Consider the following 20,767-nt stretch of genomic DNA (forward strand, 5'->3'; position numbering starts at 1 on the left):
TCTCGCCTGTGTCTATCCGATACACCACCGCTCCTGCTCTTCCATCCCCCCATCCCTTTCCAACCCGTCCTCGGCTCCGACGCTCGACCCTTGCACTCCCCAGTTCTTGCTCCTTCCCCTTGTGTATCGGCCATCGTCCCCCACTCTTCCACCAGCCCTGCCTTTCCCACGGCTCGTGCTCCTGTCTGCCCGACCTTTAGCACTTCGTTGCGAACCAGCGCTGTCGATCCTACCGACCAAGAAAGTCATGGACAAGGTAGGCCCCCCCCCCTCGTTGTCGATGCCCGATGCACAGGCATCCACAGGCCACTTGCAAACCGGATTTCTGCATCCCTTGGACTCGACATTGTCGCAATCCACCATCGCCGTTCCCAAGCATTGCGTTTTGCCCACGCCCACCACCCCGTTTCTTGGACTGCGTGGATTCCCATTCGCTGTCCCTTGCTAACTTTGCTCCTCACTTTCGCTGGCCGCATGCCCTTCCATCCATCGGTCCGGTCGTGGTCCACAAACCTGCGTCGCTCTCTACGCCCTCGGGACTAACAGCAGTCAGCCACCCTCTCCAAGGCCTCTGAGCCCCCTGCCCCATCCAACATCGCCAATCGTCCCGGGACGCCGGGTTCAGCCGAGGCCAACGGCCCTGGGCAAGGCATGCTCCTCATTCGCATCGTCGAAGCAAAGAATCTGCCTGGCTGCTCGTTCTCGGATAAAGATCCCGCCAAGCTTCCATATTGTGTCATCGAAGTCGACAAGAACGACCTCGTCGTGCCCGCCAAGGAAGCCCTCAACGGCATTGTCACCTGGCAGTACCGCTCACACTTGTATGTTGCTGCTGCTGTTTGTTACCTTGAGTACCAGGGCATGGGGGATGTCCGCTAGAAGCGTTGATATCTCTTTCGGCAAGCGCTTGTGACCTAGAGCCTCCTGTTGGGCATCGATTTGTCGAGCCGACGCACATCCACGGCCGGGCTTTGATTATATCAAAATAGTGCCATCGGGTCGATCTTACCTCATTCGATATTCATCTTATTTCCTTACAGCGATGTCAGTCGCCAATGCGATATAACTCTTTCGGTCTACCACAAGACTGCCGCTGGAGACAAGATGCTTGGCAGCGTCGTCGTGAACCACAACTTCACAGACCAGGTAGGCAGTCTCCCCCCCCCCAAGGAATGGACAGTCCTTGGTCTCTCGGCGCCACGAGCAATTGAGTGACATTTGTCTAAATTATCCCTGGTGTCGTGACTCTGCTCGCACCCATAATCCCCGGTCGTCTGGCATATTGAATCGAACGCCGACCAACATTCAAATGACTTTGTCTAGAACCTGAACGATGGGTGGTATGCTCTGACCTCGCAAGACGATGGCAAGCCTGCTGGCGAGCTCCACCTTCAACTTGTTTTCAAACGCGCGGCGGTATGTTAGGCTGTCTGGCTGATATCGATGTGGGTGCAGGTTGCATATTGCGCGGCTTAGGCCCGAGTATTTTGGGGCTACAGATCCGGACTGTGGCTACAGTTTCTGTTCGAGCACCCATGTATCATAAACAGAGGAACCAAGTGCTTGTTCTGCCCTCATCACAAAGGGGCACACCCAGCCGGTTGTGTGATGCCGGGTCCCTTCTTCTAGTACAGCTCACTGCCAGCAACGGTTTCTCTCGTCTGGATAATTACAGAAAAAGCCAATGTCGATCGAGGATTTTGATCTTCTCAAAGTCATTGGCAAGGGAAGCTTTGGCAAGGTCAGTGGAGGTGCAGCCATCGGTTTGCTGCGGATGAGAAAACGGCGTCTCAGCTGTTAGCATATTCGCGCTCGGTTCGATAACAGCACTTGCGGCAACTCTTGCCATGCATATATGCGACATCGATGAATAGGTCATGCAGGTTCGCAAGAAAGACACAAACCGCATCTATGCCATGAAGATCATCAAGAAGAGCCACATTGTGGAGCGATCGGAGGTCTCCCACACCCTGGCCGAACGCATGGTCCTAGCCCGGATCAACCACCCATTTGTCGTTCCCCTCAAGTTCAGCTTCCAGAGCCCAGAGAAACTGTACCTGGTGCTGGCCTTTGTGAACGGTGGAGAGCTCTTTCATCATCTCCAGAACGAGGGTCGGTTTGCCGAGGAGCGGGCCAAGTTCTACACGGCCGAGCTCCTGACCGCTCTCGAGTGTCTGCACAACTACGATATCATTTATCGGTGAGCACCTCCGGAAGCTGAAGCGTGGGGGTGTTTTGGCGACATTCGCCAGGCATTTTTGTCGAGGTCGTGCCGGCAGTGATCCGAAAGCGACCAAATCCTGCCACAAGATGCTGCCGAAGCTGCACTGTGCAGTGACAATCAGAGCGATGGACACAATCGCATCATGTGTCTCGGTATACGACACCGAGAGCGCCGTGTGCTGAGAGTGGACGTCGAAGGGTACACAGCCAGCTGGCTCGCCACTCGATTGCCTGACTGGTTGATTCCCTGTGTTTGTTGCGGGTACTCCCAGTGACCTCAAGCCCGAGAACATCCTGCTCGACTACACCGGCCACATCGCCCTCTGCGACTTTGGTCTGTGCAAACTCAATATGAAAGACGGCAACAAGACCAACACCTTCTGCGGTACGCCCGAGTATCTGGCCCCCGAGCTGCTCATCAACAAGGGCTACACCAAGGTCGTCGACTGGTGGACCCTGGGAATCCTGCTGTACGAGATGCTGGTGGGCCTGCCGCCCTTTTACGACGAAAATGTCAACGAAATGTATCGCAAGATCCTGTCAGACGAGCTCAAGTTTCCGGACGATATGAGCTCGCAGGCCAAGGACATACTGCGACAGGCAAGTCGGCCGCATCAAACAGACTCGGGTTGGCGCACAGCGAGCAAGCAGCTCGACCGGTCGTCAGGGTTCGTTGCAGTCATTGACTCTTGGCTATTGATGAATCTCTCAGCTTCTGAATCGGGATCCGGCAGAGCGTCTGGGCCGCAACGGACCTGAAGAAATCAAGCAACATCCCTTCTTTGCCAACATCAACTGGCAGAAGCTATATCTGCGCAAGTACACTCCGCCGTTCCGACCCAATGTGGTATGTGGTTGTCTGGAGGAGGGGACGAGGGGGATGGGAGATGTGGGGAGGAAGAATGACAGAAGCGGCTGCCGCCGAGGAATTGGTAGACTTTTCTGGCGGCTCGGAAGTCTGGCGATGTTGTTGGACTCGACGATGCCAGGCCGGCGCCTTGGGTCAATCACATTGTCCCGGCCGAGCCTATCGATCTGCTCTCGAGCGCAAAGGCGGGCTTCAAGAGAGTAGTTCAATTCCTGATTGCACATTCACGTCCATCCGCTCAGGCCTCGGCCACCGACACCTCCAACTTTGATACCGAATTCACCTCAGAAATTCCCATGGATTCTGTCAGCGAGGGCTCGGCACTGTCCCAGTCGGTCCAGCAGCAGTTCCAGGGATTCACCTACCAAGCGACTCAGGAGCATCTGGCAGGAAGCTTGCAGGCCACAGGCTCACTTATTGCACCCTCCCGGCTCGGCGGCGCTCTCCCCAGCAATCGCCCGACCCAGCCGCTGAGAAAGTGAGATTCCCACAGCATGTCGTCGGTAGAAAGCACACCCGCTCTCTGTGCCCCACCTTCTGGGTTGCCCCACAGAGCGATTGTTGCAGGCCCGTCTGGCTCGGCGCCCTGGTGCTGCCACAACTGGAGAGTAAATACACTGTGTGCCTGCATGTATATTCCAAGCCTCTCGGAGTGCAGCCTTATGGCAAAGGATACCGAGATTGTCTGCTTCTTGGCATCTGATGGCGGTTGGCTTTCCTGACGAGAAAGGCGATAGAGCGCACGGCTTCGGTGGCGCCTGCATCATGGTCGATACGAGTGACCAAAAATGCATCGCATCTGCTTTCTGGATGCAATCAGCGCGGTCGTTCTCGGCCCGTCCGGGTCGAGCGGACGCTGTGGTGATGGAAAGAACCGGGAGCCGCATGGGGGGACGGATGCTGACCGAGATTGGCTCGCACTTGGGTCGTCTGACCGCATTGCTCGCCTCGCACCGGCGCCGAAGGCCATGGCCCTCAGGAGAATGGCAGCATCCTGGCCTCAATCGCTCGGGAGGTTAACCTTCGTCAACCCCACCGCCAGCCTCTGCAACTCCCGCTGCCAGTTGCCTGCTCGCAGGTGTCGCCCTCGCGCAAGTTACAGCTATTGTGGTTTGTTTTTCGCTGACCTGAAGACGTCCGGCTTGCAGCTTCCATTTGCCACGGCCTCATAGGCAGCCCCGACCACTTTTCCGACGCCGGGCATCCCAACCAGCCCTCTCATCCAGAGCCCACGTTTCGTTTCCACCGGACGACGCCGAGCGCACCGCATCCCTGCACGCTTTCTGCGACAAGCACCAGGTTTCAGCATCAGAGCACCAGAGCACCAAGGCACCAGACTCCCCAGGCTTGGAAAACTTGCAATGGACGGCTCGCCCCCACTCTACACCCGCAGCGAAAGCTCGTTCCAGGGCAGCCCGTTCGTCCGGTCGCCAATCTCAAGCTCGCCCAAGATGCTCAACCTCCCTGCGCTTTCCAAGATTTGCATGTCCAAGACCCACCAGACACCCGTCCTCACGCTGCCGCGTGTCCGATGCACGCTCTTCTCGAACCCCGTCATGTCCATGGCGGCGTCGGTCCCGGCCATGACCTGCTCGTATGGCTCGCCGCTTTCCCACTCGCTGGTGCGGGACCCCTTCCTGACGGGCTCGCCGCTGCTTCCTATCCAGGACTCGGTGTACTCGTCATGCCAGCAGCGCCCCTACGACCAGAGTGTCGTTGCCGAAGGCAGGCTGGAGTTCTGGCAATACTCTGTCGACCTCGACACGAACCTGGTACGCAGCTGAATCCGCTTTCTGGCTTCCATGACGTGCCCGCGACAGCGTCGTCCTGCTCATCTCCCTCCGTTTTCGCCGTCTCCGTGGCGACTCTGACTGATTCTGACCTCTGACTTCTGGCTTCTGGCTTCTGTTTCGCGTTGACATGGCGGCCCGTGGATAGATCATCATGGCCATCGAGGGCTTTTACTCGGGCCTGCGTCATCCGCTTCTGGCAACCGACCAAGCTTGGCGGCTCTGGGACCGCAGTTGCTTGATTGTACTGCTGCCACTGGACGAGTTCTATGTGGTTGAATTCCTGCCGGCACCGGTGGCGTCGCTGTGCTATACGCTCGACGACTGCCTCGGCCAGGCCATGAACTACCAGGTGATCCACTCAAGCCAACTTCAGCAAAAGTTCGAGTGCGGCTACAGCTCGGCACTGGAGTATCTGTGCATGCCCCAGAGCAAGGCTGAGTGGCTCGACAGCGTCCAGCTGCCTGAGGCAGAGCTGCCGTCCGACGATACCTACGAAATCCTGGATCCGATCCTGCTCGACGTCGATCAGGATGACTACGACATGGGGCTCGATGCCTCTGCCGAGCTGGCGTACCTCCACCGCGACGACTGTCGATACGATTTCCTCGCACTGCCGTCGTCCTATGAACCCCTGGACATTATCCCCCGTCTGACCGAGCTCTCGGACCAAGGCGATGATGAGATGATTGTGCTCGGCTTTGACAACGGCGATGGATTTGCCTTGACGACACCAAACGAATCTAAAGAAACCGACGCACCGCGGTTGATGCCTGGTGTGAAACTCAAGACGGAGTAGTGCCCAACCTCGCCGATCTTGCAGCGCGTACCGCTGGGTGAAAATCCTCTCTCTCTCTCTCTCATGGAAATGAACTTGATGCTTTGCATGAACAGGTGGGAAGATGTCGTGCTGGTGCCTCTCAGGAGCCGGAAGAACGAGGCACGGTCAGGGAATCTGGTGTCATGGCGGCGACGAAACACATACGAGGTCTACAAACTATGGAAGGAAGAACAGGCGATATTTGTATTTGGAACATTGAACGCAGTAAATCGAGACATTCACAGAGCACCACAGCTCACCCGAGCAAAGAAAGGCTGTGCTCGAGGCTCCTGGCTTGCTGCTGGGCGGGGTGTCAATATCGTGTGTCATCAAAAATGGACAATCCATCCCCGCTGCCTCGCCGCCAGTTGTCGGCAGCACGTCCTATCAGCTCGCTCGCGCCTGACCTGGCAGCGAACGATCTCACGGGCATGAATGCATCGGATGCGAGTGCATCTGCAAAGAGTCTCGGTCTTGCATCGGCGCAGCCCGCTCCCGCCAGCCAACCCAGGACGGATGGGCCGGTATGAGCTGCCCACGTGACGCGCCTGTTTCGCTTTTTCTTTTTCCTCCCTTTCCAGATCCGGATCGAGCCCGTGCTTCCTTTCTCGCCTCGATCGACTGCCGTCGCCAGCGACCGAGCCTGTGCCGACACCGCACTCTCTCTCGCCACATCTGCATCTGCATCCGGATCTGCGTTTGCATCACCTGCAGCCAACTCGACTCTCCACCAAGCACAGCGCCGCACCGCCATGGCCAGCCGAAAGCCCGTCCCGAACCTGTACATGTTCCGCAACATGATCACCTCCAAAGTGCTGGTGAGCCCAAAGTTCCAGTTGGAAGTAGGTATCAAGCCGATCTGGCGCATTTGAATCATAAGTCGCTCGTAGAGAGGAAGGGAGAGAGGAGGGTATATATGCCGATGAGAGAGTGGATTCAGCTCGTTCCGGCTTGAATTGCGTGATTCCGATCGGGGAATCGCCCAGCACCAGCAGCCGGCAATGGGACCTTCTCCATCACCCCGAGCCCCTCGACGCTGAGCGACCCGCCATCCGGATGACATATTTTACCACTCGGCATATATGAAATCGACTCGTCATTGTGGATGAAAACGAGTGGCAGCCGAGCGGCGATGTTGGGATGCACCGGTTTGGCACGTCGAGGCACTCGCAAATGTTACTAACCCCGTCTGTCTGTCGGGCGACTCATGATTCGAACTCTGATACCTTGACTACTGCGACGAACAGCCGACGCTCCTCCGACAAATCGGCGAGCACCGCCCATCGGCAAAGATCCGGGCCGATCACTGGGTCCCGTTTGCGGTACTGACAGGCCTGCGAGCGCACACGTCCGCCGAGTTCCTGGCGGATCGTATCGTCGCCGATAGTCTCTTCAAGAATCCGTTGTCGAAACCGACTCTGCCGCTCCGGGGATCGGAACAGTACCAGCCCTGGACGATCCCAGAGGCCGTCCGCCAGCGAACCATCGAGCTGTGCAAGTTGCTGAACTCGGAGGAATTCCAGTCCCAGGAAAACTTGAGCGATGCCTTGACCGAGACGGACGAGAGCGCACAAGAGTTCCCCCGGTCGCTTGAGCTGCACTGGGAGCGCGACGAGTACCAGCACGTCGTCAGCGATGCGGACGTGGAGCAGGACCAGGACCAAGTGCTGATGTGGCCCATGTTCGTGGACCACAGAAAGCTGAAGCTCTTGCGGAACCGATATCCGGTTGTCGATGGACTAGATCTGAAGGGCTTCCGTCTGATGCCGACCAAGCAGGAGGCCGAGCTCTAGACTGCTATATGCTCGGTAAGCCTGAACATCCTGTCGACTCGGGCACAGAGCGCGGAAACACAGCAGCCTGCTGCGTTGATGCATCGATTTCGGCTGGGTCTGTTGCCGCTCCATGGCAATGTGGAACCAGAGCAGGCACTTTGGCGTCGATGCTTTATCGATTGCGATTAGTCTCTGCGGCGACTCGCTGACACAACTTGCAAACGCACCGCTCCTTCCGCCTCCGACTTTTCAGCTACGCTCTGCGACAATGGGCTGCATCGCATTGACCACGGAGTGTGTATCGATCTGGTTGACTGGCGATGCAGAGTGGCCCTCTGGCAGATCAACAACACGATGCTCCATTTCTCACGATGATCTGGCCTGCTACATCGATTGTGGATCCCCTCGATGGCTAAGATAACTTGGCTCGCTGTCACGGTTGGTTTCTGGACGACTGTGGGAACGGCGATTGCTTTTGAGGCTGGGGGCGTTTACTATTGAGGCCAGAGCGGATCCGGAGCCAAGTATATTCTCTGGCTTCTGAGGCACCGGACAAGCCGACGACAATTACAGAGACTTGCGACAAACTTGGACCGGAAGCCAGAAGAAAAGGAGGGGGGGAGATAAGGTACACAGTACGAGGGCGAAACGAAGGGATTCCAGGGGCAGACAGCCCGTATCTGAAAGCCAGCATATATAACATTCACACGGACAGAAACACCACAGAGCCAAACAGGCGAAAGGGGGGGGAGGAGGTAATTCAAAGACAATCGATTGACTGGTTCACCGTATAAGGGGGGGGGCGGTAGGGACAGAGTCTATCATATATTCTGTTTAGCCATCAGGCGGTGGAGAGAAAAAGGTGGGCAGGTCACGGCAGAATAATAAAAGAACGGGTCAAACTGAAAGCAAGGGAAAGGCAGCAATCGAGGGTGGCAGGGTTTGCACTCTAAGCACTTAGTGCTTCTTGACCGTGTGGTTCTTGCCCTGCTTGTTGCACTTCTTCTTCTTGTCGGCGTAGGCCGAGTGGTACTGAAGGGCAGAAGGCGAGACGTAGTCGGGCTTGTTGTTGATGGTGTCAACATAGTGCTTGTTGTTGACCTCAGTCTGACGCACAGTATAGGGATCGAGATGCATCATCTTGATGTAGCTGTCGGGGAGGTCGTAGGGGTGGCGGATGTGCACCAAGTCGGTGGTGTCGTTGCCGGCAGGGGCATAGACGGTGATGTTGGGGAGGGGCGAGTAGACGGGAGGAGAGGGCTTGACGGTGGGGCTGGCGTAGCTGATGGTAGAGGTGGCGTTCAAACAGGCGGTGGAAGTGGCGTTGACCGAGTGGCTGATGGTGGCAGTAGCGTTGGAGTAGCCCGTGACGGTAGCGTTGACAGCGCTGGTGGCCGTGGCGTTGGAATAGCCAGTGATGGTAGCGTTGACAGAGTGGGTAGCAGTACCGTTAACGTAACCAGTGACGGTAGCATTGATAGCGCTGGTGGCCGTGGCATTGGAGTAGCCAGTGACGGTGGCATTGACAACGCTGGTGGCCGTGGCGTTGGAGTATCCGGTGGTGCTCGAGGCTGTCGAGGGAGCAGCAGTCGACGAAGCCATATAGGAAGGAGCAGCAGTCGACGACACCACGTAGGAGGGAGCGGCGGTGGCCGAGGCGCTGGAGTACGACGAAGCGACGGTCGAGGAGGTGGTGTTGAAGCAACCGTAGCTGCCAGGCTCGCAGTAATCGGCTCTCTTGACGAGGAACTTGCTGCCATTGGGAGGGGGGATGAGCTGCAAGAGGGCATTCTGGAACCACTGCTGCGAGGCAGCAACGGCGCTGGGAAGGGTGGAGCTGGTGGCGGTGGAGTTCGGGTTGGTGGTGTTGGAGGTGGCGGTAGGGCTGATGGTGATGGTGACCGAGCCCGAAACAGAGAGAATGGGGGAGGCCGAGGGGTTGCCACCGGGGCAGGTGAACTTGTTGGCAGCGAGCCACTGGTCCAAGGTGCCCGAGTTGCTGTAGGTGTAGCATCTGCCGGCGTTGTTGAGGATGTTTCGGGTGTCAATGACATCGTTGACAACGTTGGTCCAGGGGCCCATGACGTCGTTGACGGTGGCCGCGACAGCGGGGGTGTTCAGGGTGATCTGGCCGTTGTACTGATGCAGGTACTGGGGGCAAGCCTCCTGCCATCTGGACCAAATCTTGTCAACCATGGCGTGATGCTGGCAGCGGTTGAAAGCGAGACGTGACATACAGCGTTAGGCGAGGACGAAGTGACTGCGGCTGCAAGCAAAACTTGAGCAAGGAAAGTCAAGGCCGACAGCGACTACAAGAGTAGAGCCGGGAAGATCGCAGCAGGCTGACTTTGGCCTGGCGCCGCATGACCTACCATGAAGAAGATAGGGTCGTTGGTCGAGGACATGGGGGTCATATCGCCGTAGGTTCCGCCGATGATGGTGTGGACAGATCCGTGGGGACTGCCTTCGATGGCCTGGTGGAAGCTGTCGTAATCCGTCTTCTGGTTGATCAGCGCACCGATAGAATCGGCACTCCAGAAAGCAGCACCTTGGATAAAGTTGCGCGAGAGGCAGAGGGGCTTGCTCATCTTGCCACGGAGCGAGAGTCTGTCGGGGACCCAGATGCCGTTGGGGTTGGAGGACCAGCTGGAGAAGGCGCCGGTAGTGACGCAGTAACTGTCTCCGGAGCCGTCACCGCCAAAGGCGTTGGCAGCGAAGAGAACGGAGGAAATGGGGCTCTGGGAGTCGCGGGTCCTGGGAAGCGGTTCGTCGATGTTAGCCGGCAGGATTGGCCCGAGAATCGCTCCGGGTATTGCCCCGAGGAACGGCGATGCTGGTGAATGGGCATGACAGGATCGAGGCCTCAAACAGAGATGCGGGTCGATGCGCTCCAAAACAAACGAGCCCACCGAATCAACAGACACCAAGGGAGACATACCAGTCCCAGTAAGGGAGGACGATTGTGGGATCAACCGACAGCAGAGCAGCCTCGTAGTCGAGGAGGAGCTTGCGGTGCCATGGGAAGAATTGCGGCTGTTCCAGAAAGACAGGCGGTGTGGGGTACGAGTGAGCGACGAAATTACTCCCCCAGAGCGATGAAACTGCTCCCCAGAGCGATGAAATTACTCCCCAGGAGCTCTCAGCAAAGCGGCTCGAGGAAACCAGGCACCCGGCATCACAGGGCAGACAGCCGGACGGCCCAGGTTGTCGTTCCAGCGCACAGCGACCCCGAGCCAAATGGCCCTACGATGGCAGACCGGCAACCTGGCGGTCGTTGCGCGGGGGCTGTGCGGGGGTATGCGGACAGAGCACAGCAGCAAGCGGTCAAGCAGGTTGGGTCGTCGGTCGTACCTGGCCGTGAGCGGGGATGGCAGCGTTGTAGTGAACGGTGACGAAATCGTCGTAGCCCATGACACTGGGGTTGGTGGAGCCGCTCATCGGGCGGGCCTTCAGCTTGTTCACGGCAGCGAAGAAGCTGGAAATCTCGCTGGGCGAGAGCTCGTTCCACTCCTTGCGCACGACGCACTGGGCGCTGACAGAGGATGTGGCGAGCGCCAGAATCACGGCAGCGCCGGCCAGAAGCAGCTTGACCATTTCGATATCGGTGACGGTTGCTGTGGTTGCGGTGGTGGGTTTGGAGGAGATGATGGCCAGCGTCCCGTCGAGCGATGAAGAAGAGTCGCAGCGATGTTGAGCGCCGGGTGTGATCCAAGGCGGCTTCAAGAGGCGGCGTCGAGGCAGGCGAAGGGGGACCACAGAGACAGTGGGGCCGCGGCGGCTTGTGCTGGTGCGCGCGAGGCAACGCCCACGGGACAGCCCCGGCGCACAGGGCGCGCCAGGCCCTTGCTGGCCAACGCCCTGTTTGGTGCAGAGCCACGGCCTGTGCGACACCTGCCCAGCTGGCACGCGACATGTGCGACCCTGGATGAGTCAACACCACAGCCTCTGTGGCCCACTGCGGCTGCTGACCGCGTGGGCCGTGCGCGTGTGTGCGAGTGGTGCCGTGGCTGTGCCGGCCCGCGCGTGCGCCTTGGGGGCTCAATCGCAAAAACACCGCACCCTGGGTTGCGCTCGTCACCCGGGTGGCTGCCGGCGCCTGCCCTTCCGTCGCACAGCCCTGTGGCCACGGCGCGCTGAAGCTGTGGCAGCACACTCTGAGTCGACAGGACAGTCTGCCGCTGTGCTGCAGCGTCGCTTCGGTGGCGCCCACAAACACGCACAGCTTCGGCAGCGATGCCACCGCTCAACGGCAGAGCCCAGGACTGCCCAGGGCACATGTCTGCCTGGTCCTGCCTGGTCGTGGTTGCTGTGTGCTGCCGGGCAAGGAGAAGCAAAAGAAAGAACAAATCCATTCTCTCGCGAGCAGCGGGAACAACAGCGTCGATGCCTGGCGTGGGTTCGATCGGGCTATGCAGCCAGATGCGATGGTGTCGGCGAGGTCGCGCTGTTTCCCACGCATCCGCGGACCGAGAAGCACTCGCTGCCCGGCCCCTGCCCTCTGCATCAGCGCTTTGCATCAGAGAATGATGTAGATCGGCACGTGGTCGCTGGCGCCATAGGCCTCGCTCCGGATGTTCGAGTCCACGATCGACGGAAGCAGGCTCTCGCTTGTGACAAAATAGTCCAATCTGCAGCCAGTTGTGTTGGTCAGTGATAGGTCCTCGTGTCGGTGGTGTGGTGTGTTTTGGCTGGGATGTCGTCAAGCAAAAGCAGCTCCGTCCAGCAAAACTCGCCTCAAGCAAAACCCACCTCCATCCCAAAAGCTTCTTGCGACAGTCAAACCGGAACGAGTAGTAGCTGTAGCGGCCCGTCTCGTCAGGGTGGAAGTGTCGGTAGGTGTCAATCAGCTCGGGCTTGGTCGACAAAATGCGGGTAAAGTCCGATCTCTCCGTTGGCGTGAACCCAGCCGTTCTGGATAGCCGAATGAACAAACCATTTCGTGAGTATCAAGCGACCTCGCGGACAGCTCATTGCAGTTTGGCGGTATTCGTCACAGCGTTCGTCACAGCGTTCGTCACAGCGTTCGTCACAGCATCCGCCACAGCTCGATGCAGCCCAGCGGCGCTGAACGCAAACCAACAGGTTCCGCGCTCATCTCAACATACTTGTGGTTTGTGGCGGGACGAGCCAGGTCAACCTCCTTGTGGGCAACGTTGAGATCTGATCGTCCGCAAAATACCGGTGGCAAGCGATATGTCATTGCACCGATACCGAGCGATATGCCATTGTGCCGATAGCGAACAACAGGTCCTGGAATCAGCTCTTTGCCGGCCAGCTGCCGCCGAGCACCGAACTCTCCCGAAACGTACCTCCAGTCCAGATCACTGGCTTCTTGGCCTCCAGCTCACGCAAGTACTTTTCCATGGCGGCACTGTATCGCGTTTTGAAGTCCAGTCTCTCCAGCTTTGATCCGGCATTTGGGATGTACGAGTTGATGAGAAAGTACTCTGGGTGGGCCAAGAAACTCGTCAATCGGACTGCCGGCCAGCTGATGAGGTGACGGCAGATACTATCCCGACTAGCTTGCTCCTCTGGACTTGGCTATGTCTGATCAGAGCGGCTGTTTCATGAACGCCTGTTTGCACGGGATGGCTCACCTTTGAACTCGGCGGTAATGACACGCCCCTCCAGGTCAAACTCTTTGACGCCTATCCCGTACGTAACTTCGATGGGCTCTTCCTTGGAAAAGATCCCGACACCAGAATAGCCCTTCTTGGTCGTGCAGTGGCTCCAGTAACTGTGAAGCACATTGAGTTAGTTCCTGAAGCCGACAATCTATCGGTTGACTGCTGCACAAGATCCGGGTATCGGGAGCCAATCCCGTGAAATGTTTCAATCTGCTTTCGGCGACTTTGGCCACGATCGAGGCTCGAGCAGCGGCTCAGTAATCCCTGTCGATGACTCGGTCTGAAGCCATGGTCCGATCACATCCGGGCCGGATTATGATGCCGTATCCTCGCTTTGCCCGTGGTCGACTCTTACCGATACGGATACAGACTATCGAACACAGACTTGGCTGGATCTTCGTTAAGCTTGGTTTCCTGCACGCAAAACACATCGGCGTTCTCGGCCTTCAGATACGCCTCAAAGCCCTTCTTGACGCAGGAGCCATAGCTCGCCATGTTGTACGACACGATCTTGCGCTTGCCATCGGGCGTCTCGGGAATGTCGTAGGCCTCGGGCATGGCTGTGTTGTTCGGGTTGGGCGCACACTTGGCATCGCTGGGCGCTGGTGTGGCTGCAGGAGCGTCGGCTGTGGCCGGAGGATCGACGGACGGGCTCTCAGCCGCGGGCTCGCTCTTGGCTGTCTTGCCTTTGGGCTTCTTGGCCGGCGCGTCGGATGACGCACTGGGATCCGTCTTTCGCTTCAGGTTGCGTTTGGTCATGGCGCTGTCGATCGGCGCTACAGGCGGGAGTGATGGGATTGGGCTGGGACAGAATCGGGATCAAAATCGTCCCAGTGGCAGCAGCGTTTTGGAGATCGGTCCAGAAAGCACGGGCAGGATCGAGATTGATTCTGCGAGCCGGAGCTGGGAGCAACCCAGAGCCAGGGTGCGGGCGCTGCTGCTTTGCAATGCGCAGTTGCTCATCATCCCGCCTCTCTCTGTGCCCTCTCGCTCCTCGCCGAGCCCCAGCCAGGACGGATCGCACGTGATGTGTCCGGTGTCCACGTGTCGATGACCAATTACTGCCGAAAAAGGCAAGAGGGGGCTATCGCAAGCAGCAACCGCCGGGTGGACAGCTGGCTCTTCCGCCCTGAGACCGCCCGACCGCCCGACCGCCATTTCGCCATCGTCATCACCGCCCTCGCCCCGCACGGTCGTCTGGCTTCGAAGCGAACTCAAAATCGGCATTATCGTCGCCATCGCCACTGCCAGCGCCAACCAGCATCAGCACCAACCAACATCACCGCCGGCACAATACGCGCGACAGACACCACAGACACCGCTGGCAACAACATCACCGCACCCGTGAAGGCATTTTTACAACAACCATGACCGGCGTGCATTCGCTCCGAACAATCGAGTCGCAGCTGCAGGGGGTTCACCTCAAGGAAAATGGAGCGGGCTCGGCAACAAACAAGGTACGCATTCTCCCGTACGAATCGTAGTCCCGCTGGCAGCCATTCTGCAGCCACGGCAGTCGGCAGTGCCTGTGCTGCTCGGGTATTATCGTAGTGGGAGCTCTTTTGGATGGAGTCTCGAGCTAGTATTGTCCAATGCTTCGAAGGCGCCGGACGTATATTCCCACAGCATCGGTGTCTGGACAAACCCGAGGACACAACAGTGTTGCTGAGCGAGGCATTCCAGAGAATCCGATCGGGTGTTCAAGCCGGCGACGCCTGCATCCTTCTTACCCAGCACCGACGATTCCACCCAATGCTGACTGCTTCGCTAACGCTAATCGTCCCACACGCATGGATTGCAGCAGCAATCTACGCGCACACGCCAGGTCAAGCAGCCAGCAGCATCGGCGTCGTCCACCCGGCCTCCATTTACGCGATCTACAGCGACGGCCAATTCGCAGGCCTACGGCTCGGCCTCATCCAAAGGCCCGCTGGGTGTGCCCAAAAAGTCAAATCTCTCCAAGCACGCCCCCGGCCCATCGTCGTCTGCGTCCGAGCGCACTGGTGGCTCGAGGCCAGCTTCGCGGGTGCAGACTCAGCCGGATGTCATCATCCTTGACGAACCCCAGCCGGAATCCTCGGCCTCGATGCGCATGCTCCCCCCTCCAAGCCTCGCACCTCAGCACCAAACCCTCCTCCAGCAGTCACGAAAGGCGGCTCCAGGATATTCGACAGGATCCTTCGCTGCTACCCCTGAGCCAAGCCTAGGAAACGGCAGTCTCTCTGGCAGCAGCTCCTCGAGCGGATCCATGGCCTTTATGCAACCCCAGTCGCAACCGCAGCTCCAGCCTCCCGTCCAGCCCCTCCCTCAGCCACTACCCCAGCCTGAGCAGAACGGCTCGACGTGCTGGTCTATCGACGACTTTGATGTGGGCAGACCTCTTGGAAAGGGCAAGTTTGGGCGGGTGTATTTGGCTCGCGAGAAGAAGAGCGGATACGTGGTTGCCCTCAAGATCCTGTTCAAGACCGAGATTCTGGAAAACAAGGTCGAGAAGCAGCTGCGTCGCGAGATCGAGATCCAGTCCCATTTACGGTATGGCCGAAGCCACTGTGCCCGCATACATTCGTGGTCTTGGAGCTCGTCATGACGTCGTCCCGAGCTCTAGCGCTCCTGCAAAGCGGCGGAACCGGCGGCGGTGCTGACCATGAACATCGCCCACCTGCTCTCGACACCCACAGACATTACAACATTCTGCGTCTATACGGCTACTTTTATGACGCCAAGCGTGTCTATCTCATCTTAGAATATGCCGCCGGAGGAGAGCTGTACAACGAGCTGCGGAAACAGGGCCGGTTCAATGAAGAGAAGGCCGCAAAGGTGAGTGCTCTATCCAAGCCGATCAACAAGCCTGTGGTGTCAGCGGCTCTTCCAACTGACACTGCTGCCGCATCCTCTCAATTGAATCAGTATATTGCCCAAATGACGAACGCGCTGGGATACCTGCACTCCAAAAGCGTCATCCATCGAGACATCAAGCCGGGTGTGTATCTGTGCTGCCGATGCTGCTTCTGGGAGCTATTCCAGCGCATAGGGCAGAGGCCTACGGACTGTCGCAGAAGGAGACAAGCCAGCTCAGGGGTGGTTTGCCCGCCGACGGACTTGCATGGCGACTGACATTCGAATTCTTTCACGGCGATAAAGAAAACATGCTGCTTGGCATGAATGGAGAAATCAAGATTGCCGACTTTGGCTGGTCGATCCACGCGCCCAACTCGCGGTATGTACATTTGAATCTTCCCGAGTGTACTTGTGTTCGCTGTGATGCGATGCGGCAGGCGCTATGGATGCAGATCGATGATCCGATCGTTTTCGCGGTTTTCTTGGCTTCCAAGCTGACCCATTCCCAATTCTTTGGCATGCATCCGCTCTCCTTCCTTCACGCAATCGGACTGAACATCCCCGGCCTATCATTCCCGACAATGTCGCTCTCTCGACTGGTGCATTGGTCGATTGCAATAACAGCCGTACCACGCTGTGCGGCACACTCGACTACTTGCCCCCCGAGATGATCGAGGCTCGCGACCATGATGCTGGAGTGGATCTGTGGGCCCTTGGTGTGCTCTGCTACGAGTTCATCACTGGGTCGGCGCCTTTTGAAGAGCCCACGGGCAGCTACAAGGCCACCTATCGGAAGATTGTCAAAGTCGACATTTCTTTCCCGCCGCACGTCTCCGACGAAGCCAAGGATCTGATCATGAGGGTATGTGCGAATCGGTCGCCTGCATCCCGCCGACCTGCTCTAGCAAGCCCCTTTTCTGAAACAGCAGGCGATGGATAATGGATGATGGATCGATAGTGGATGCGATTGGCGGACGTATTTCTGTCCGTGCCTGCAGCTGCTAACGACATGCGCATCTTGGTCGGATCGGCGATCCAGCTGCTGCAAAAGGACTCGGACAAACGGCTGCCTCTCAAGGATGTGATTCGGCACCCATGGATCCTGAGATACAACCGACCCGAGGAGCTCGGACTGATCGGCCCATCGTCTTCAACGCCGCACTACTGCCCGCAGTCCGTGTGGAACTCGGCCACTGCCAAGGATGCCCATCGGATCCCCGATGAAGATGACGACTGAGCTGCAGGCGAGCACAACGATGCTAAACCCCGACACCGGGGTTCAGCCCGAGCCCCTCCCTCGCTTTCCTTTTACTCCATCCCACTTTCTGTTCTTCTTTTTGGATTCTGCCCGGCCCGCGCATACTGCATACTGCTGTGGGTATGGTGTCGACCCTGGCTGTGGCGGGAAATACAGACCGAGCCGAAAGCGAAGTGATATTGCAGACACAGCGTATGGCTTGGTGCGGTCGTATCCTCCGTACCCATACCGCTACGAGATTATCCGGATCGGTCGATCAAGTATCCAGGATGCACATTCGTCGGTCGCATTCGTGCTGTCGTGAGCGCCATTCAGACCCTCTGCCGCTTCGGGGTCGAACGATCAGGGAGGCTGGGCAGAGCACGACGGCCCTTGGTGGTTCTGTTCTCCCGGTTGCAGAGGCTCCCGCCCGGCCGATTCAGCGGCCACTCCAAGACATCTCCTGGCCGATGCAAGTCCCGCCAGAGGGGGGATCTACACCACAGGGCCTGTCGCCGGCGCCAAATCCTCATCGAATCAGCGGCAAAAGGCGGGAAGCTCGTCCATCGACCAGGGGGCGGCTTGATCGGAGGGCGAGCAATCCATCCATCGTCGGGCCGAGCAGGGATGGAGTCGATATATAGGCGCGAGGCGCCGAGTTCCAGATGCTTGAGCATGGCGGTTTCTGTTCAGGAGGCCGATCTCTTTGCTGCCCGCACAGAAACCCCTCCAGCGACCGCCCCTCCCCTCTCTCCACTGGCTGTCGTGCTTGAGGCTCCTGCTGCCCATTCCAGCCGCACACTCTCGGCTTCTCGAATTCCGGCGTCGCTGCTGCCTTTCTGGCGAGCATCCACACATCAGCCCACGCCGGTCTCTGGCCCGCCTCTCCTGCTCCGATTCCGACTCGGCTCTGATCCTGATTCCGATCCCATCGTTGACTGCCGTGTCCGGCTGCCGCACGGATGGTATCCTTTGGCCAAGTCGAGAAGCAGGCTCGGCGGTATACCCGCTTTCGCGCCCGCTATATTGTCTACGCCGTGCTGCTGGGCCTGTTGGTCTACACGGTTTCGTTGGTGATGCAGTCGACGACGCTGTCGGCCACCAGCGAGACTCGCCGCTCAGCCAAAACCGAGCTGAGCGCTTCCCGCCAAAAGGCGCTCGAGGGCAACGGCCTCGATCCATCCAAGGGCTCGTCGAGGACCCCGCATGAACACCCCAAATCGTCGGTCGGCTCGACCCACAGCCGTCACGACCACCACGACACCAAGGACAAGAGCCCGCCGGCCGGGGCCGAGAAGGCGGCCGATAGCCGCCAGGTCCTGAACCAACCGGTACCCGGCATGGGGCCTCAAAAGGTCGATGGGCAGCAAGAGCAGGCAGCCGAGCATCGCCAGCAAGCGCTCGGAGGCAAAGAGGAGCCGCCCCCGGAACGAGCCTCTTCGCATCGCAAGCCAGTCCCGAGCGCCGAGCCCGAGACCAAGTACGCCGAGGTGTTCATTCCCAAGCGAGATATCATCTACGATGGCAAATCGGCGGGCAAGGGGGACCTCTCGTACCTCAAGCGATTTGTAGGGATCGCCAAGGACAAGCAGGCTAAGGGTGAGCAGGCGATCTACTGTGCAATCTACTGTGCTATCTACCATGTGTTTGAATTGCGTTGAGCCGGCGAGGTGTGATTCGACTTGATGGGGATGTCGGAATCTCTGCTTGCCGTCATTGTGCCGGGCTGGAACGGCAGGACCGATTCATCTGACCCGGGCTCCGTACTTCCTTTGGAACGGCAACGACTGGCAGTTCTCCAAGCCTCGTACTCGGAAATCTTCCCGGACATCGGCAGCGAGCACCTCGTCGACGCCACCAGCAGCAAGTTTATCGAGATGTTCGACCAAGCCGATGAGATTGCCAAGGAAATCGACTCGCCCCTGGTCGAGCCGACGCTGCTGCTCCAGCGGCGGGTTCCAGCGACGGACCTATCGCTGCTGGGCCGCGACAACAGGCTGCCGGCAGGCACCCCATCCAAGCGGAGGGAAAAGGCTGTGATTGTGGTTCTTTGCCGCAACAAGGATCTCGACGACATTCGCCGGACGATTCGCGAGTTTGAGGACCGGTTCAACCGCCGGTACCTCTATCCGTACGTCTTTATCAACGACCAGCCCTTCACCTCCAAGTTCATGGACTTTGTCTCCCGCTCGACGATGGCGCAGACCGAGTTTTATCTGATTGACGAGGGCACCTGGGAAGTGCCTGGATGGATCAACCAGACGGCCGCAGATATGGCGCGCGCCAAGATGGAGAAAGACGGCATCATCTACGGAGGCAACCTGAACTACCGTCACATGTGCCGATGGTAAGCAGAGCGTGCGAAGTGTGAGTGCGTGGGAATGTTGGTGGTGGTGAATGTATCGTTCCCGCACTCCAGAGCTTGTACAATAACGGACAACGATTGCCGAGCCTACCTAACGAGCACCGTGATGCTCACAGGTACTCGGGATGGTTCTTCCGGCACCCCGCTCTGGCCAAGTACGACTGGTATTGGCGAATCGAGCCGGGGGTGCACTTTTACTGCGACATCAACTACGACCCGTTCGTGTACATGGCCGATAACAACAAGCACTATGGCTTTGTTATCAATCTGCTCGAGATCCGTGAGACCATCCCGTCGCTGTGGCCGATGGTCCAGCTGTTTGCACTCAAGAAGGGGATCGATACGAGCCCGCTGCTCAAGTTCTTTGTCAATGAGAAGGGCGAGTACAACGGATGCCACTTTTGGAGCAACTTTGAGATTGCCCGGATGGACCTGTGGCGCGATCCTCTCTATCTCGAGTTCTTTGACTTTCTCGACAAGTGGGGCGGCTTCTACTACGAGAGGTAGGTTGCGTCGCACACAAGCGAGCCAAGCTGCGTCGAGCCAAGCTGCGTCGAGCCAAGCTGGGTCGAGCCAGACGACGAAAGTTGGCGAGCACGACGGCGATTTGGTGTCGTCCATGGGATGCATTTGAGTTTGGCCGGTGGGTTATTGGCTTGGATGTTCGAGTGTCCGCGGTCACCGATGGAGGCCGTGCCAAGTGTCAAAGTGCAGCTCGCTGATGCCCTCCCGTTTCATGTGTGCTTGACCACTGCGTTCAATCCAGATGGGGAGATGCACCCGTCCACAGCATTTATGTGGGCCTGACACTGCGCAAGGAAAACGTACACTTTTTCAACGACATTGGCTACAAGCACGAGAGCTTTGGCCGATGCATCGACGAGGGCGACCTCGAGTACATCTGCCACTGCCCCAAGAGCGAGAAGAACTTTGATGTTTCGGGAGGCAGCTGCCTCGGTGCGTGGCTGGCGTACCAGGAGGTCGATTGGGGCGTCCGAACCTGCTGGGAGTGCGAGTTGACGACGGCGTATGTCAAGAATTCCTGAAGCCACGGCATGCGTCTGGTTGAGGGCGCGGCGATGCGTTCCATGAACATGATGTCGCGTCATACAGTCGGTCCAGAAAGAAACGGGACAGATCCCATTTCGGGCTTCAGATATCTGGAGCCCGCTGACTGACTGTAGGCCCAGCGGGCAAGCCGTGAGATCGTTTCCCGTCCTGGTT

The 20,767-nt window shown here is 58.3% G+C and overlaps 7 protein-coding genes across 7 annotated transcripts; 5 read left to right on the forward strand and 2 right to left on the reverse strand.

Annotated features, from left to right (window-relative positions):
* Nucleotides 1-247: 247 nt before the first annotated feature.
* BJ171DRAFT_587715 (kinase-like domain-containing protein) lies at nt 248-3,573 on the forward strand (the record flags this gene model as incomplete). The annotated part of the gene is made up of 9 exons (XM_053114434.1): nt 248-256; nt 547-821; nt 1,041-1,146; nt 1,324-1,416; nt 1,676-1,741; nt 1,875-2,200; nt 2,496-2,827; nt 2,958-3,070; nt 3,334-3,573. The coding sequence occupies 9 exons, from the start codon at nt 248-250 to the stop codon at nt 3,571-3,573; spliced, it is 1,560 nt and encodes a 519-aa protein (XP_052962254.1).
* Nucleotides 3,574-4,383: 810 nt separating this feature from the next.
* BJ171DRAFT_603784 (uncharacterized protein) lies at nt 4,384-5,997 on the forward strand. The gene is made up of 2 exons (XM_053115179.1): nt 4,384-4,863; nt 5,030-5,997. The coding sequence occupies exons 1-2, from the start codon at nt 4,453-4,455 to the stop codon at nt 5,678-5,680; spliced, it is 1,062 nt and encodes a 353-aa protein (XP_052962255.1). The 5' UTR covers nt 4,384-4,452; the 3' UTR covers nt 5,681-5,997.
* Nucleotides 5,998-6,310: 313 nt separating this feature from the next.
* On the forward strand, nt 6,311-7,852 carry BJ171DRAFT_528891 (uncharacterized protein). The gene is made up of 3 exons (XM_053112718.1): nt 6,311-6,543; nt 6,949-7,509; nt 7,730-7,852. Exons 1-2 carry the CDS (start codon nt 6,454-6,456, stop codon nt 7,492-7,494), a joined length of 636 nt encoding a protein of 211 aa, XP_052962256.1. The 5' UTR covers nt 6,311-6,453; the 3' UTR covers nt 7,495-7,509; nt 7,730-7,852.
* A 454-nt stretch (nt 7,853-8,306) lies between these two features.
* BJ171DRAFT_272697 (uncharacterized protein) lies at nt 8,307-11,153 on the reverse strand. The gene is made up of 4 exons (XM_053106818.1): nt 10,828-11,153; nt 10,415-10,509; nt 9,849-10,230; nt 8,307-9,681 (listed from the first exon to the last, which is right to left on the reverse strand). Exons 1-4 carry the CDS (start codon nt 11,068-11,070, stop codon nt 8,434-8,436), a joined length of 1,968 nt encoding a protein of 655 aa, XP_052962257.1. The 5' UTR covers nt 11,071-11,153; the 3' UTR covers nt 8,307-8,433.
* Nucleotides 11,154-11,803: 650 nt separating this feature from the next.
* On the reverse strand, nt 11,804-14,035 carry BJ171DRAFT_464850 (Endonuclease/exonuclease/phosphatase). The gene is made up of 6 exons (XM_053108549.1): nt 13,459-14,035; nt 13,074-13,213; nt 12,786-12,923; nt 12,582-12,636; nt 12,226-12,387; nt 11,804-12,104 (listed from the first exon to the last, which is right to left on the reverse strand). Exons 1-6 carry the CDS (start codon nt 13,860-13,862, stop codon nt 11,993-11,995), a joined length of 1,011 nt encoding a protein of 336 aa, XP_052962258.1. The 5' UTR covers nt 13,863-14,035; the 3' UTR covers nt 11,804-11,992.
* A 1,325-nt stretch (nt 14,036-15,360) lies between these two features.
* BJ171DRAFT_430337 (AGC family protein kinase) lies at nt 15,361-17,178 on the forward strand (the record flags this gene model as incomplete). Its single annotated transcript, XM_053107891.1, has 6 exons — nt 15,361-15,635; nt 15,782-15,920; nt 16,011-16,083; nt 16,245-16,320; nt 16,566-16,803; nt 16,981-17,178. 6 exons carry the CDS (start codon nt 15,361-15,363, stop codon nt 17,176-17,178), a joined length of 999 nt encoding a protein of 332 aa, XP_052962259.1.
* A 1,877-nt stretch (nt 17,179-19,055) lies between these two features.
* On the forward strand, nt 19,056-20,589 carry BJ171DRAFT_430361 (nucleotide-diphospho-sugar transferase; the record flags this gene model as incomplete). The annotated part of the gene is made up of 3 exons (XM_053107893.1): nt 19,056-19,525; nt 19,660-20,046; nt 20,310-20,589. 3 exons carry the CDS (start codon nt 19,056-19,058, stop codon nt 20,587-20,589), a joined length of 1,137 nt encoding a protein of 378 aa, XP_052962260.1.
* Nucleotides 20,590-20,767: the final 178 nt, after the last annotated feature.

Source organism: Polychytrium aggregatum, assembly GCF_025602895.1.
Source record: "Polychytrium aggregatum strain JEL109 chromosome Unknown BJ171scaffold_68, whole genome shotgun sequence".
In the NCBI taxonomy this organism is placed as follows: domain Eukaryota; kingdom Fungi; phylum Chytridiomycota; class Chytridiomycetes; order Polychytriales; genus Polychytrium; species Polychytrium aggregatum.